This window comes from Myotis brandtii, unplaced genomic scaffold (assembly GCF_000412655.1).
Source record: "Myotis brandtii unplaced genomic scaffold, ASM41265v1 scaffold32, whole genome shotgun sequence".
NCBI lineage: Eukaryota > Metazoa > Chordata > Mammalia > Chiroptera > Vespertilionidae > Myotis > Myotis brandtii.
The window spans coordinates 9,251,819-9,266,844 of record NW_005362269.1 but is presented as its reverse complement, the minus strand read 5'-3'; the positions used below and the strand labels follow the sequence as shown (position 1 = coordinate 9,266,844).

General features: G+C 39.3%; 1 protein-coding gene across 3 annotated transcripts in view; it reads left to right on the top strand.

The window, feature by feature from the left end:
* GABRB2 (gamma-aminobutyric acid (GABA) A receptor, beta 2) overlaps positions 1 to 15,026 on the top strand; it is a 203,984-nt gene that overhangs the window by 102,771 nt on the left and 86,187 nt on the right. For all 3 annotated transcript variants that reach the window (XM_005870570.2, XM_005870573.2, XM_005870571.2), the window contains exon 6: positions 783 to 865. In XM_005870570.2, the coding sequence (XP_005870632.1) occupies positions 783 to 865 (83 nt within the window). The remainder of the gene's footprint in view (positions 1 to 782; positions 866 to 15,026) is intronic.

Here is a 15,026-nt window from a genome sequence, read left to right as displayed (position 1 = left end):
TCAGAAAACATATGTTGATAACTCGTCTAGGACTGTATGCTGTTTGGCTCCTTCTGCAGAGAGATTATGGAAGAACGATGACAGAGAAACATAAAGACATTAAAGGGACATATTCATTTCTCTCTGATAAAATAATAAAAGAACCAACTGTTCTAAATAAATAACTCCGCCAGCCCATAGAAGAAAGCCCTCGAACAGGTCATAAGAATATAAGATCACTCAGGCAGGACAGAGCAATTCAGGTGATAGATGGAAGGCTGATTGTGACTTGTATTAAAGCATTTGCAAAGTACTATACTATGCACAGAAAGCTCAAAAATGATGGATCAAAGCCAAAATTGTTGAAGATTAGATTTCAGGGTCTACAGAAAGGGAGGAGAAACCAGGTGAACGGAAGAAGAATGTCTGTGTTGATACCTTTAATCACCTGTGATGCTCCTAAAATAAGAATCCTGGCACTGCCCCATCCCCCCAAAAACATAGCATTCTGGGGCACGGGAACTGCCTGTCTATCAAACACTCCCTGGTGATTTTGTGCACGTAGGCCATGGACCACACTTTGGGAAAATACTGATTTGGTCCAGTCTCTTTATTTTACAAATCAGCACGAGGTTCTAAGGGTAAATGGTTACCCAAAGTTTGCTGTACTCTCTCTCATTAGAGTTTTGGCTGAATCAGTCTCCTATAGGCCCAGTTCTGTCCTCTTTGATACTTGGATTTAATTTTTCCAACTCTAGCCACGGGCCAGCTAACAGCATGTATCCTTGCTCTTTCTCTTCTAGAATCACAACCACAGCTGCCTGCATGATGGACCTCAGGCGGTACCCACTGGATGAACAAAACTGCACCTTGGAAATTGAAAGCTGTAAGTTTTTCTGAGAATCCAGCCAGACTGAACTCTACTTCGGGTTCTCCAGACCACAGGCCTGCAGAGGTTCTGCTAGCACAGTAACTGTGATGGAGGGAGGCACTCCTAGTACCTGCCCTACTGCTGCTGCAATCCTCTTAGTCTTGTCCCCAAATCCCTGGGAGAGGTGTGAAGGAGAGAAGTAATCTAGCAATAAAAGGAAGATGCTAAGAGCCTGGAAGAAAACCAAGGGCTATTCTAGTCATTTAAAGCACAGTATTTGGTACAGATAGCTACCCCAGGCTTGGGACAATAGGTGAAGGTGGCAGGGGGCCACACGGTATCCGAAAAATTTTTGTCTCTCAGAAGCATTATCACTTTTGAATTGCAAAAGAAATGTGGCCTTCTGGAATAGTTGAAACCTCATAGAATGTGGATTAGTGAGATGTTGTTGCTTTTCTCCAGGGACTATTTTCAGTGTCAAAATTTACTTTATATTCTTGCTGAAAGCCATCTGATGAGCAAGATGCGTGTATATATGTGTTTCTTCTCTTTCCTGCGTGGACCTGTTTTGCAGTATTGTTGCATTTCTAGGCCATAGTGTGTGTCCTTGAGGATTCAGTCACCTGCCCTGTTGAGTAGAATGTTGATGTCACAGCCCAGCTTCAATTCAGAGGTCACTCAGGGAGGTCCTTTGAAGTGGAATAGGATTTTGAATCTCTTTTCTCTGTCAGTTCTTTGTACAGTGTTCATACCTCATCCCACCAAACTATTGGAAGCTGACAATTTTCTATCTAGCGTTCCAGATAATGAGCAGCCAGCCTGCTGTGCGGGTACTCTCAGCCTTTGTTGGGAGCTCTTGCTGTGTCAGGCAGCGTGACTCTCCATCATTGCTCTGAGCAGAAATCCAGCATTTATGACATATCGTGGGCATTTTTGCCCATTCCAAAAAAAAAAAATAACTTCCAGGGTTATTTCCATTTACACACATTTTTTTTAAGAACCTAATTTCATACTCGTATTTCCAAATCATCATTCTTTTCACATTAGATCTTTGCCATGTAGAACTGCTTAATAAAATTGCACTATAGGATTTTTATGATTATTTTTATGTAAATATCTTTGGGATTAACTTTGCATTTTCATAACTAATAACACAGTTTAGAGTGCAGAATATTGTCCTTCAAAGTCCAAAACCTAATTGTTTCAAATTGTTGATGTTAGGATATTTTGCAAAAATATGTGCCTTTGTACCACTCATGAATTTTTACAGTAAGAGAATTGTTCATGGTAGAATTTGACTGGATTTTAATAATCATTATTGTACATGTCATCTGAGCCTTCCACAGCCTTCTTACTTGAAAGAACTAATGCCTTAAAGACACAGGCAACACCCAGTGTTGCATGGAATTAAATTATAATTGTGACCTGAATATTGAAAAATTAATAATTCCTTAGACTTTTGGAAAATTTATATTTTATAAAGTGGCTTTTATATATCTCATTGCATTTTATAGTTACCATGGTAAATGAGGTAGCATAGATTTTTTCCAGGTTTATTGAGATATAATTGACAAACAATATTGTGTGAGTATGTACCATGTGATGATTTGATATATATAAGTTTTGTGAAATGATTACCACAGTAAGGTTAGTTAACACATCTATCACCTTACATGGTTACCTTGTTTTGATGTATGTGTTTGTGTCTGTTGGAAACTTTTAAGATTTACTCTTAGCAACTTTCAAGTATACAGTACAGTATTGTGAACTATAGTCACCATACTGTAGATTAGATAGCCACATATTATTCATTTTATAACTGAAAGTTTGTGGCCCTTAATCTCCTTCACCAATCTGCCCCAACCACCACACTTGCAACCATCAGTTTACACTGTTTCTATCAGGTCAGTTTTCTCTTTTAGATTTCATGTAAGTGATAACAAATGGTTTTAGACTTTCTCTGCCTGACTTATTTCACTTAGCATAATGCCCTCAAGTTATCCATGTTATCACAAATGACAGGATTTCCTTTGTAGTATGGCAGAATAATATTCCATTGCATATATCTATAAAAATAAAAGTGTAATATGCTAATTAGACCAGACAGCCGAACAACCTTCCAGATGATGCTGTGGCTGTGAGGGCTGAGGGCTGAGCCCCTTGCACCAATTTCGTGCATCAGGCCTGTTGTTTCCATGCCTTGACTATCCTATATAATAAAAGCTTAATATGCAAATTGACCGACCAGTGGAACAACCGGTCGCTATGATGCACATTGACCACCAGAGGGCAGACGCTCAATGCAGGAGCTGCCATCAGCCTGCAGACCCCAGGCCAGCCAAGGTGGGTGCCATTGGGGGCACCCCGATTGCCTGCTGGTCGCCCCACAGATTGGCCCTGATTGCCGGCCAGGCCTAGGGACCCTACCCATGCACGAATTTTATGCACCGGGCCTCTAGTTGTAAATAATGCTGTGGTGAACATGGGGGTGCAGATATCTCTTCAAGAATGATTTTATTTCCTTCACATATATACCCAGAAGTAAGATTGCTGTGTCATATAGTAATTCTATTTTTTCCCTTTAATAATGTTCCCATTTATTTTTTAAAGTCTCATCTTATTTTTTTTTAGTTTATCTTTATTGTTGAAAGTATTACAGATGTCCCCTTTGTTTTTGCATTGACCTCCACACCCCCCCCCCACACACACACACACTCAACCCCTCCAGGCCTTCACCACACTATTGTCTGTGTCCATGGCTTATGCATATAAGTTCTTTGGTTAATCTCTTCCCCTTCCACCCCCACCTACCCACCCACCCTCACCTTCCCTCTGAGACTCGACAATCTGTTCCAGGCTTCTATGTCTCTGGATGTATTTTGTGCATCAGTTTATTTTGTTCATTAGATTCCACATTTTAGCGAGATCATGTGATACATGTCTTTCTCTGACTGGCTTATTTCACTTAGCATAATACTCTCTAGGTCCCTTCATGTAGTTTTATTTTTAATTTTTGAGAATCCTTCATAATAACTGTACCTATTTACATTCCCACCAACATTGAACAAGATTCCTTTTTCTCCACACCCTTACCAATATTTGTTATCTCCTGTCTTTTTTATGATAGCCATTCCTACAAGTGTGAGGTGATATCTCATCATGGTTTATATTTGCATTTCCATGATGATTAGTGATGTTGAGCACCTTTTCCTGTACCTGTTGGCATTTGTATGTCTCCTTTGTAAAAAACGTCTCGTCAGTTTCTCAGCCTATTTTTAAATTGGATTATTTGTTTTTTTGCTATTGGGTTGTATGAGTTCATTATATATTTTGAATATTTGCTGCTTATCAGATACATTTTTTGCAAATATTTTTTTTTGCCATTCCATATGTTGCCTCTTCATTCTGTTAATGGCTTCCCTTGCTGTATGGAAACTTTTTAATCTGATATAGCCCTGCTTGTTTATTTTGCTTACTTGTGCTTTTGGTGGTACATCCAAAATATCATTGCCAAGACTGATGTTTTCCCTATGTTTTCTTTGGGAGTTTTACAGTTTCAGGTTTTACACTGGAATCTTTAATTCCTTTCAAGTCAATTTTTGTGAGTGGTTTAAGATAGGTTTCAAATATAATTATTTTGCGTGCAGATATCCAGTTTTCCCAGTACCAGTTATTGAGAAGACTAACTTTTCTCCATTGAGTATTCTTGGCTCCCTTTTCAAATATTATTTGGCCATGTATGCGAGGGTTTATTTCTGAGCTCTCAGTTCTGTCTCATTGGTCTATATGTCTGAATTTTTGAGAATTTTCCTTTTGTGGCTTAACATATGGCTGACTCTAGAAAATGTTCCATGTGTGCTTAAGAATGTTTATTCTATTGCTGTTGGATAGGATGTACTATAGACAGATGTCTGTTAGATCTATTTGCTCTATAGCAGTGATTTTTAACCAGTGTGCCATGGCTGGGCACTGACTATTTAGTCAGGGGTACTAACCTCTTTTCCCTTAAATTATCAGACAAAGAATGACAACAACCAACACAACGATAGCAATTTGGTGTGAATGGGTCAAAATTTTACCTTTTTTTGTGTCAGATCAGCAAAAAATATATTTTTTGGTGTACCGCAGAGTTTTAGTAATTAGCTTATGTGTGCCAGGAGATAAAAAAGGTTGAAAATCTCTGGTCTATAGTGTTGTTCAAATCTGCTATTTCCTATTGATTCTCTATCCGGATGATTTATCTATTGTTGGTACTGGGGTATTAAAGTTCCTAACTATTATTGTATTGCTGTTTATTTCTCCTTTTCGTTCTGTTAGTATTTGCTTTATATATTTAGGTGTTCCAGTATGGGTGCATAAATATTTATGATTGTTATATCTTCTTGATGAATATACCCCTCTGTTACTATATAATGACCTTTTTGTCTCCTATAAGCATTTATAGCTTAAAGTCTATAGGGTAGATATTAATATTCCTGTCTTTACAACTAGGGAAACAGACACAAAGGGGGAAAGTGCTATGTCTAAGAACATGCAACCACTGAGTAGCGCAGTGCTCTGAGCTATTGCGGGGATTGATAGCTGATTTATCTTAGTAGAGCCACTGATTTCGGAGAGATCAGATTAACAGGAAGATGGCTGTTCTAAAAATCAGGAAAATAGACTGTCCTTACAAAAAAAATGGGGCTTATTCATATTTATTTAAACAGCAAATCATTGTTATGGAAAATGAAATATGGTATTATATTAATAATATATGTGATATCCAGGCCCTATTATTGTAAGCAGGTAGTAAACTAACTAAGCATATTGAAATTAGGATCTGATCCTTTAAATAACTACCTCTTAGGTTGATCTCTGATATTCTACCTTACTCATTTATTCTTTTCTGTTAAGTAAACTCTAGGAATTCATTCATCCTCTTTCTTCCTCCACCTCATCTCCTCTTTCTTTTTTCCTCATGTCTACTTATTTCTCTTCTTTTCTCCCTCTTCCCTCCCTTTCTTTCTCCTCTCAAATACAGTTGACCCTAATAGTGGCATTACTAAATCCTTATCACCTTATCTCCTTATCAACAATTAGTATATTGGTTTCATTTTAGAGAGGATAATATAACTTGATTCAGAACAGCTTGGAGTGGAGAAATATTGACTTGAGCTCATTGTTCATTTATTCATGCATTGGCTCATTCAAGAATTTACTCATTCATTAAATATTTATTGAACTTTAGTTATTTATAAGGCATTGTAATACACTATAAAAATTTAATAGTGAACAAATGTAGACAATGTCCCTGCCTTTATTATGCTGAGGGAGATAGGTTTTATTTAAATAAATATATGTGACAATGTAAAATTCCTTTAATGAAAGTGCTGCCAAGATGAGAACTTAGTTTAGTAACATCTTAAAGAAAGACTAGAGTAAATCTTGAAATAAAGTCCTGATGATTCTAGAAAGGTAGTGAACTGTGCTTATTTCAAAACTTTTCTTAGGCCCATCGGCATTGCTCAGTGGTTGAGCTTCGACCTATAAACCAGGAGGTCACGTTTCGATTCCAGGTCAGGGCACATGCATGGGTTTCAGGCTCGATCTCCAGTGTAGAGCATGCAGGAAGCAGCCGATCAATGATTCTTTTATCATTGGTGTTTCTATCTCTCTCTTCCTCTTCCTTCCTCTCTGAAATCAATAAAAAATATATTTAAAAAAAACCACAAAACTTTTCTTAGATTTAGAGGAATGGAGAAGTTTTGTAGAATTAGTAAGATTTTGCTGAACTAAATGGGCCCTGATAATATGTATCAGTATGTAGGAAATGAAACTTATATACTACACCCATGTATATATCTTGTCTATATCTTTCTCTGAAACTTTCAGTCAGATTGGGAAAAGGATACTGGCATATTCACCTATATATCCAGGGAAATATCACCCTCAAAGTACCAATGACAACAAAGTTATGTGCTAGGCTATAAAAGGTTCTTTAGAATGTTCTTGCTATTTAGGGATAAGATTAAGTCTTGTAAAGAAACTAGAGGCCCAGTGCATGAATTCGTGCACCAGTGGGGTCCCTCGACCTGGCCTGGGGGATTGGGCCGAAACTGGCTCTCTGATATCCCCCAAGGGGTACCAGACTGAGAGAGGCTGCAGGACAGATTGAGGGACGCCCTGGTGCACAATAGGGGCCAGGGAGGGATACGGGAGGTTGGCCAGCTGAAGAGGGACTGTGGGAGGGCTCCAGGGTGTGTCCGGCCTGTTGTGCTCAGTCCCGATCGGCCAGACTCCAGCAGCAAGCTAACCTGCTGGTTGGAGCGTCTTCCCCCTGGTGGTCAGTGCACGTCATAGCTAGCAGTCGAGTGACCTTAGCATATCATTAGCATATTATGCTTTGATTGGTTGAATGGACGACTGGACACTTAGCATATTAGGCTTTTATTATATAGGACAGTGATGGCGAACCTTTTGAGCTCGGCGTGTCAGCATTTTGAAAAACCCTAACTTAGCTCTGGTGCCGTGTCACATATAGAAATTATTTGATATTTGCAACCATAGTAAAACAAAGACTTATATTTTTGAAATTTATTTTATATATTTAAATGCCATTTAACAAAGAAAAATCAACCAAAAAAATGAGTTCGCGTGTCATAGGTTCGCCATCACTGATATAGGATAATGAATTGTCCCAGGTATGCCTTTGAGTATACTAGTACTTAAGAGTATTAAGAGGGCCCTAATACTGTTAGGTCAAGTGAAACATTTGTCTCTTTTTAAAAATATATGAAGTTCAAACCATGTCGAGGAAACAACATTCCATTATATGGTAAGGTTACTTAGCAGGCTCTATCCAGAAGTGAAGAGAGAGGTGCAAGGAGTATTACAGATCTTTGAAATGGGAATAGGTAGGGGGCTACTCTGTGATATTCTGAGCCAGATCAGCCGTCCAATATCAATATCAGCTATTGATTTTGAGGGACCCCTCTCCCTCCTCAGAAGAGACAGGCTGTCTTATATGGTATTGAACTCCTCTTGGGGTGTGGGATATAACATTGTCTTAACTGGATCCATTAACAGGCTTTTCATGTTACTAAAACTCCAAAGGTTCCGTTTCTCATTTGTTTGTGTGCTTTATCTCAGCCTATGGCTGGATGAGTTGGACTGGAGTTGTGTCAGAGAATAAGATCAGTGCTCTCATTCTCAACGTTGTTGCTTTTCTCAATCAATTTCAGCCTTAGTGCAATCTACACTGAACCAGAGAGGGTAGAACTTTCTCCTTAACTCTTTCATAGTTAACGTCTCAGGGTTATGCCAAGTGTCACTGAGGCAGAAAGTCAACCATCTCCTTTTAGCATTCCTTCTAGATCCTTTAAAAGCCATCCTACCACTGCCTTTTGTGGAAGCATCCAAAACCAGCTCTTGCTGGCCTCTCACAGTCACTGATTATATGCCTGACATTGGGAAAGTCACCCTATGTAGCTGAGCCTCAGTTTCCGCAAATGGGATAATTTTATCTATCACACAGAGTTGTTATGAAGATTAAATGAACTAATATGATTTCATATAGATTAAGAATTTGTTGTCACATGGCAGATATCTAATAAACAGTATCTTTTGTAATCAATAATTATTACTATAATAACATTAATTTTTATTATTATACTGCCACAGATTTGCTCTAGTGATGAGATCTGGTATATCCAGCCAAGAAGAGTCCCAAAGCACAGCATTGCCCTTATCAACCTTTGCAGATCTTATTTCAGACCTTGCATTTACATTCCAATTAAGCCTCATTATCTGTAGGGCTATCTACTTGCGGTGCCTACAGTATTCGTTGCTATTAAATTTTTTTTACTTTAGCCAAAGGGAAAATAATTAATAGCTAGCTTCAAAATTCAAAGAGGAGTATTTAAAAGCAAGCTCTTTGACATCTGTTCTTGGGTGAAGTGAAAGGACAGTCCATTTGGGGTTTTGTCAACATTTAAACTGATCACCTGCTGATGAATCTAAAGCTTCTATGGTCAGTGTAGCAAAGGTCCCTGGGGGGCGGGGGGTGTGTGAGCGTGTGTTGGCACTGGCATCTCTTCTTCTAGAGAGATTCACCATGCTTTAGGAAGCAGAAAGTAGGCATGTACTTGTTGTCTTACATAATCCATATTTTGATATCATATAAAAACAACTTAAATTATTGATAGAATAAAGGCTCTATTTTCTTCTCCACAATTCCATCCCAAACAATCCTTATTAAAGAGGTCAATATGGATTGATATATTTAAGCAACTTGGGGTATCGACAAAATTTACTATGGCACCGGGTTAATATATTCCAAATGCAGTTTGTGATATGGACTAGTCAATATGCTAGCAGATAGACACACAGTATTTTTTAAAAACCTAGAGGAAATAAGAATGTATTGTGCCCCTTTACTCCCGAAGGAAAAACTGAAGGCACCTTAGAATATGTCCAAAATACTTATCCCAGAGAAAGCAGCAATCAGCTCAGGTTTGAGCTAGTGTGATCTAGTGGATGGGAGGACATTCATTGACTCCGAGTAGTTGTTTAATACAGTATGTGTTGCTCACGCTAACCAAACAGGTCACTTAGCTTTTCAAGCTATGGTTTCTCCTGTCTGCGATGTTGTGATACCTGATAGGTAGTGTAATAATCAAGACAGAGATGTTTGTGCAATGCTTGGTACCGATATTTCCGTAAGTAGCAGCTGTTATCATGATAGCATATTATTATCATTATCCGATCAGGCCTGGAACAGTGTGCTCAATTAGAGTCACAACATTTTAAGAGGGATATTTAGCAATCAGAAAACCAAAATGTAAACAATACATAAACCATGGAGTGTGAAGAACCAGTAGAAGAAATGAGTGGGCAAAGGGGTGCATTTACCTTGAGGACGGAAGACTTAGGGAGGCAGGGTGGTAATATTTAATGGATAGCTATTTTCAAATAACTACAGAATTTCCTCTGAAGGGAACAGACTGTGTCTGCCCTGAGGGCAAAACTAGACTAATGGTAGAAGATGCCAAAAGGCAATTTAGGGCTGAACTATTTTTTTTTTTAAGTCTTGGCAATTACAGCTGGTGAAAAATCCTGTGGGTGGTTATATACTGTAAAGGCACTTTCTGGGAACGAAGGAATTCTTGCACTGGGCACAGGATGAGATTATATGAATTCTAAGGAGCTCTGGCTTCATGCAAAAATGTGTAGGACTTTAGTTAAAAGATGATTAGCTAAGCACTGGTTTATACGAGGATGCAGATCCCATATGCATGTGCCTCTGGGAGCAATGCTACTTAAGAGAAAAACCACATCCCTGCTAAGATTTTAAATAGAACACTGTGTGTGTTACTGATGGTCTATTGCTACTTATCTAGCAATCTTTCTTTTCTCAGATTTTCCTGACAGGAGTCCATTGTCCAGTTATGTCTGTGAAAAATAAGGCTGAAGACCCCACATATTCCTATGTTTCCAAAAATCTAGAACCCCATTGAGGCCTTTGATCTCCTTCAGGCTTTCAGAATCATCACACCAGAAGAGAAGGTGCCCGAGCCTGTGCAGGTGGTGTGGTAAACAGAGAAGCCACCAGTGCTTCAGGTGATCCTTGAATTCTTTCAAGTTAGAAAAATATTCCCGTGACATTGCCGTGGAGCTTAGTCATAATTACTAATGGAAGGAAAAGCAGAGAACATTGCAAATGCTTCTTGATGTCACTGCATACAAATTTAATTTGCATCGTTGGCCTGTTTTGATATTTTCATAAATTGCATCTAGTGTGGAAGTGGGGTGGTTTTCTCCCCGTCCTTGCTGTGTGTAGATACCTTGATGGAACATGACTTCATTTATCTATTATTAGTTCCTCATAACCATAGATAAGTGCCAGCATGTGTATTTAGAATCTCTGGTACCTCGTGCAGATAATATTTGTGACTTCATGTATCTCTGGACTTCAAGACTTCTGTCCTTTTACCTCTTCCATCATTAGAAAGCAACTTAGTTATAAAGGGTTCATCTTGATACTGAGTGTGAAAAATGAAAACAATGAACTCTACAGATCCCTCAGTAAAGAGCAATCCTTTTTTTAATTCACATTTTCTAAATTTTCTCTTCTATCGTCTTTATTTTCTCTTTCTGCAATCCCTACTAGACAGATCTTCCACATCTATTTACCATGGCTCTGAATTGAAATTTGTAGATTTGTATCTTCCAGATTAGTAATATTTATTTTACTCAAAAAATTATTACTAGTATTATATTTTGGCAGTCATGGTTTAAATTTCTAAGAACTTTCTTATTCTTTGATTGCTTATTTTCCATAGTCAATTGTTCATAGTCATAAAAGATACTGATTTATTTTTATTTAAAAGTTATCAATTTATTTTTTTGTACAAGTGTTCTACTCTCTTTGTCTTTCTATTTCCTTTTATATGTTTATCGTGGCCTTTTTTCATGCTAATGATTTTCTTTATGTGTAGTCAAGTCATATTTGTAAATAAAGGGCTAGTTGAACCTGAACATGTTACTGATGTGGATTCTCTGACCTGACATGGGTTTCCTCAGCACTTCTATATGATTGTGACTGTTTTCATAGCCATCGTCTTCTTTGAATGGGGAGGGGCAGGAGTAGAGGTGGGCATGTCAATCAGACAGCCTCCCTCTTTAGAAGAGCAGGCCAGGCCTCTTCAGAGGTACCAAGGCTCCTCTGAGGCTTAGGCCCTTCAGATTATTTCACTCTTTCACTCCTGGAAGGAACGGATGGAACTACAACTTACCTTTCCCCCTTCCTTTGTAGAGGTGCCCAACACTATCTGGGGCTCTCTTCTGACTCTCTCTCTCTCCAGCCCAATATCAAATCAGGAACCCAGGGCAGCACCCACTTTGTTCAAGGAGCCTTCTTTCAGCATTATCTTGGGTAAAGTGTAGACGGAAGAGGAGTGGTCTAAAAGCAAACATGTTACTGATGTGGATTCTCTGACCTGACATGGGTTTCCTCAGCACTTCTATATGATTGTGACTGTTTTCATAGCCATCGTCTTCTTTGAATGGGGTGGGGCAGGAGTAGAAGTGGGCATGTCAATCAGACAGCCTCCCTCTTTAGAAGAGCAGGCCAGGCCTCTTCAGAGGTACCAAGGCTCCTCTGAGGCTTAGGCTCTTCAGATTATTTCACTCTTTCACTCCTGGAAGGAACAGATGGAACTACAACTTATTTTCCCCCCTTCCTTTGTAGAGTGCCCAACACTATCTGGGGCTCTCTTCTGACTCTCTCTCTCTCTCCAGCCCAATATCAAATCTAGGAACCCAGGCAGCACCCACTTTGTTCAAGGAGCCTTCTTTCAGCATTATCTTGGGTAAAGTGTAGACGAAAGAGGAGTGGTCTAAAAGCAAAAAGAATTTAATAATTAAGGAGCTGTAGAAGTATTGTATACCCCATGGGTCAGCCTTTGAACTAATAAGATCCCAATACAGGATTATCTATTTTGTAATATGTCAATATCTGACACATAACTATTTTTCTTCTCTTAAATACCATTGATTGCAAGATTCACCAATACACTAATAAGAAAGATAAAATTGAGCCTACTCTTCTCTTGGTTAGATATATCCTGATTTCAAAAATACAAAAATGTAAAAGGAACCTAACATGCATTGGACTGGAAGAAGTATAGTTATGTTCTTAATTGCAAAGGGAACCATTATTTTATTATTCCTAAGTGGGCGAACCAAAAAGAAGCACCATTTATAGTATCAAATTAGTATCTCCCAGTTTCACAGGTGAACATCTGCCTGCTCGGTTTATTGTCCCTCATGGCACCGTTAGGCTGTTTCTGACTTGGCATGCAGAGTGAAGCCAATAATGAAGTGAGCGTGTACCATAGGGTAGAATGTGGGTAGACTGTGTTATCCTGGCAGTGATCAAGACTTCCACTTGAATCAACAGATACCTTTGGAATCTGCAGTTTTTGACACAGAGAATTTGGAGAGAAATCTTTTAGCAGTAGACGCAATCCCTTATTGGATTTTTGCCCTGTAACATTGAAAAGACATCGGTATAACGACCATGCCAACCCCCGGGTACATTGAATGGGCTGGCTTCCATCCCTCACCGGTATTAAGCTGTCATGGCAATTCTATGAGCCCAGCAGCGCTCAAGAACTGCTCACCCCTCTGACCATGTGGTAAGCACAGCTGTGGGATGTGCTGGCTCAGGCTCGGCTTGCAACTCAATGAACAGCAAGGAGCAGTTACAAGGCAACTGGTTCCCATGTGGCTTCTTTAAGGTAAAGCACTTTCTTACAGACTAAATGAGGCCTTAAGTCCCCAAGGACTCTGGGTGTTGGGTGAGGCTCTGCTCAAAACCTCACATTGTGTCTGTTTACCTTTCTGAGGACGATGCCCACCTTCTTTTCTGTTGCTAATGCTCATTTTCCCCCTTGCTTTGAAATTGCCCAGGAGAGTTCAAAATGCAGTTTAAGTGGTCACCGTATCATTATCCATTTGTCTATGGCAAATCTCCTGGGGGGTGAGGGGTGGGGATACAAACTTGTTCACCTGGTTTTCCTTTGGGCTCAGGAAAAGTGCCAATAATGCCATCATCCTGCAAAAACTGGCTCTTCCTGGCTTCATTTTATTCTTGATCCTAATTAAGTGGAAATGCCACACTGTGGCTTTTTTAGCATTTTTACTGATGGCTGGAGAGCATTCTGTGAAACCTGATGTGAACATCCTAAGCCCGAGGTGTAAATACACCCACAGACCTTCCCTGAAGCCTTTCCGGGAGCCGCACGTTGTTTTGGTCTGACAGTTACAGCCCAATGAGTTGCAGCTCAGACCGGTATTTTTCAGACTGTGAACCTTGCTCCCTGTGTTGTTACCACTTGAAAACACTTCCTTTCAGGATGCTTTCAATGCTGCTGATTCATTCTTGCAAATCAAATACCTCCTTCTTCGTGGTGGCCTCCAGAGCCTACCACCTACGCCTGCTCACCCCTCCATTGTAGCCAGTATCATGATTATTATATTTATTGTCATGTAATAATAGTAACTACCATTGATTAAATGCTTACTTTGTGCCAGGCATTGTGCTCTGTGTTTAGAGACATTTTCTCACCTAAATCTCCCCTATGGCAGCTACTAATATCATTTCCGCTACAAGTGAGGACGTGATGCCCTAGGGAAGTTGTGTAACTTACAAAAGGCCACACAGGTTAGCAAGTGAATGTCTAGTTGAACAAAACAGAATCCAATGTAGCTAGTTTAAGCAGAAGGAGACTTACAGAATTCTTGGGAAGACTGAAGAAACGGTCTCTAGGCTGAGTTTTTAGATGTGACTCTTGCAATCACAGCCTAGGCTTGTATTGGAAAGGTACTCTCTGCTCCTGCCTAGCTATGGTGACCGCCTGCTGAATTGAGAGCCACTGCTGTAGCTGCTACAGCAAAACCACTCTGCTTCTCAGGTAGTCAGCACCAATAAAATGATGTTTTGTGCCTTTCCTCTCTCTCCACTCAATTCAGTTCTGATTTAAAGTCTCCAGCAAGTGCATCTGACTGGCAGAGCCTGGATCACATTCAGAACCGTAGACAAAAGTGAGCCTGGGGAAGGCAGTAAGTCGGTGCCCAATATAGAACAGAGTGGCCAAGCCGAGATTGGAACCAAGATCAGTCTGATTTTAGAACCCAAGTCTCTAACCATTAATACATATTGTTTCCTTGTTTGAAACCCTAACATAAAATTAATACATTCCTCTTTGTATTATAAACAATATATTTCTAGCGATCTACATTTACTAAATCCTACTGCTGATGCTGGCAATTCAGATATGCCAAAGATAATCCATAGCATGTTTCCTTTAAGCAAAATAGTGAAAGTTCTTGACTTAATAAGGAATGAAAAAATGTGTATGCTGAAATTGCTAAGATAGGGTAAGAACAAATCTATCCATAACATTGTGAAGAAGGCAAAAGAAATTCATGCTAGAGTTCTGAGAGACCACATTCACATAACTTTTGTTGTAGTATAGTGTTATTGTTACAGAAAAACCGGAGAAGAACCAAGCAACGCTTAGAAAGATGGAGTTACATTTATTACGCGCGGGCCCAGAGGAAAATGTCTCTCAAATTCTGGGTGAAATTACAGACGAGGTTTCCCATATTTATATGATTTTATCTTTGTCTC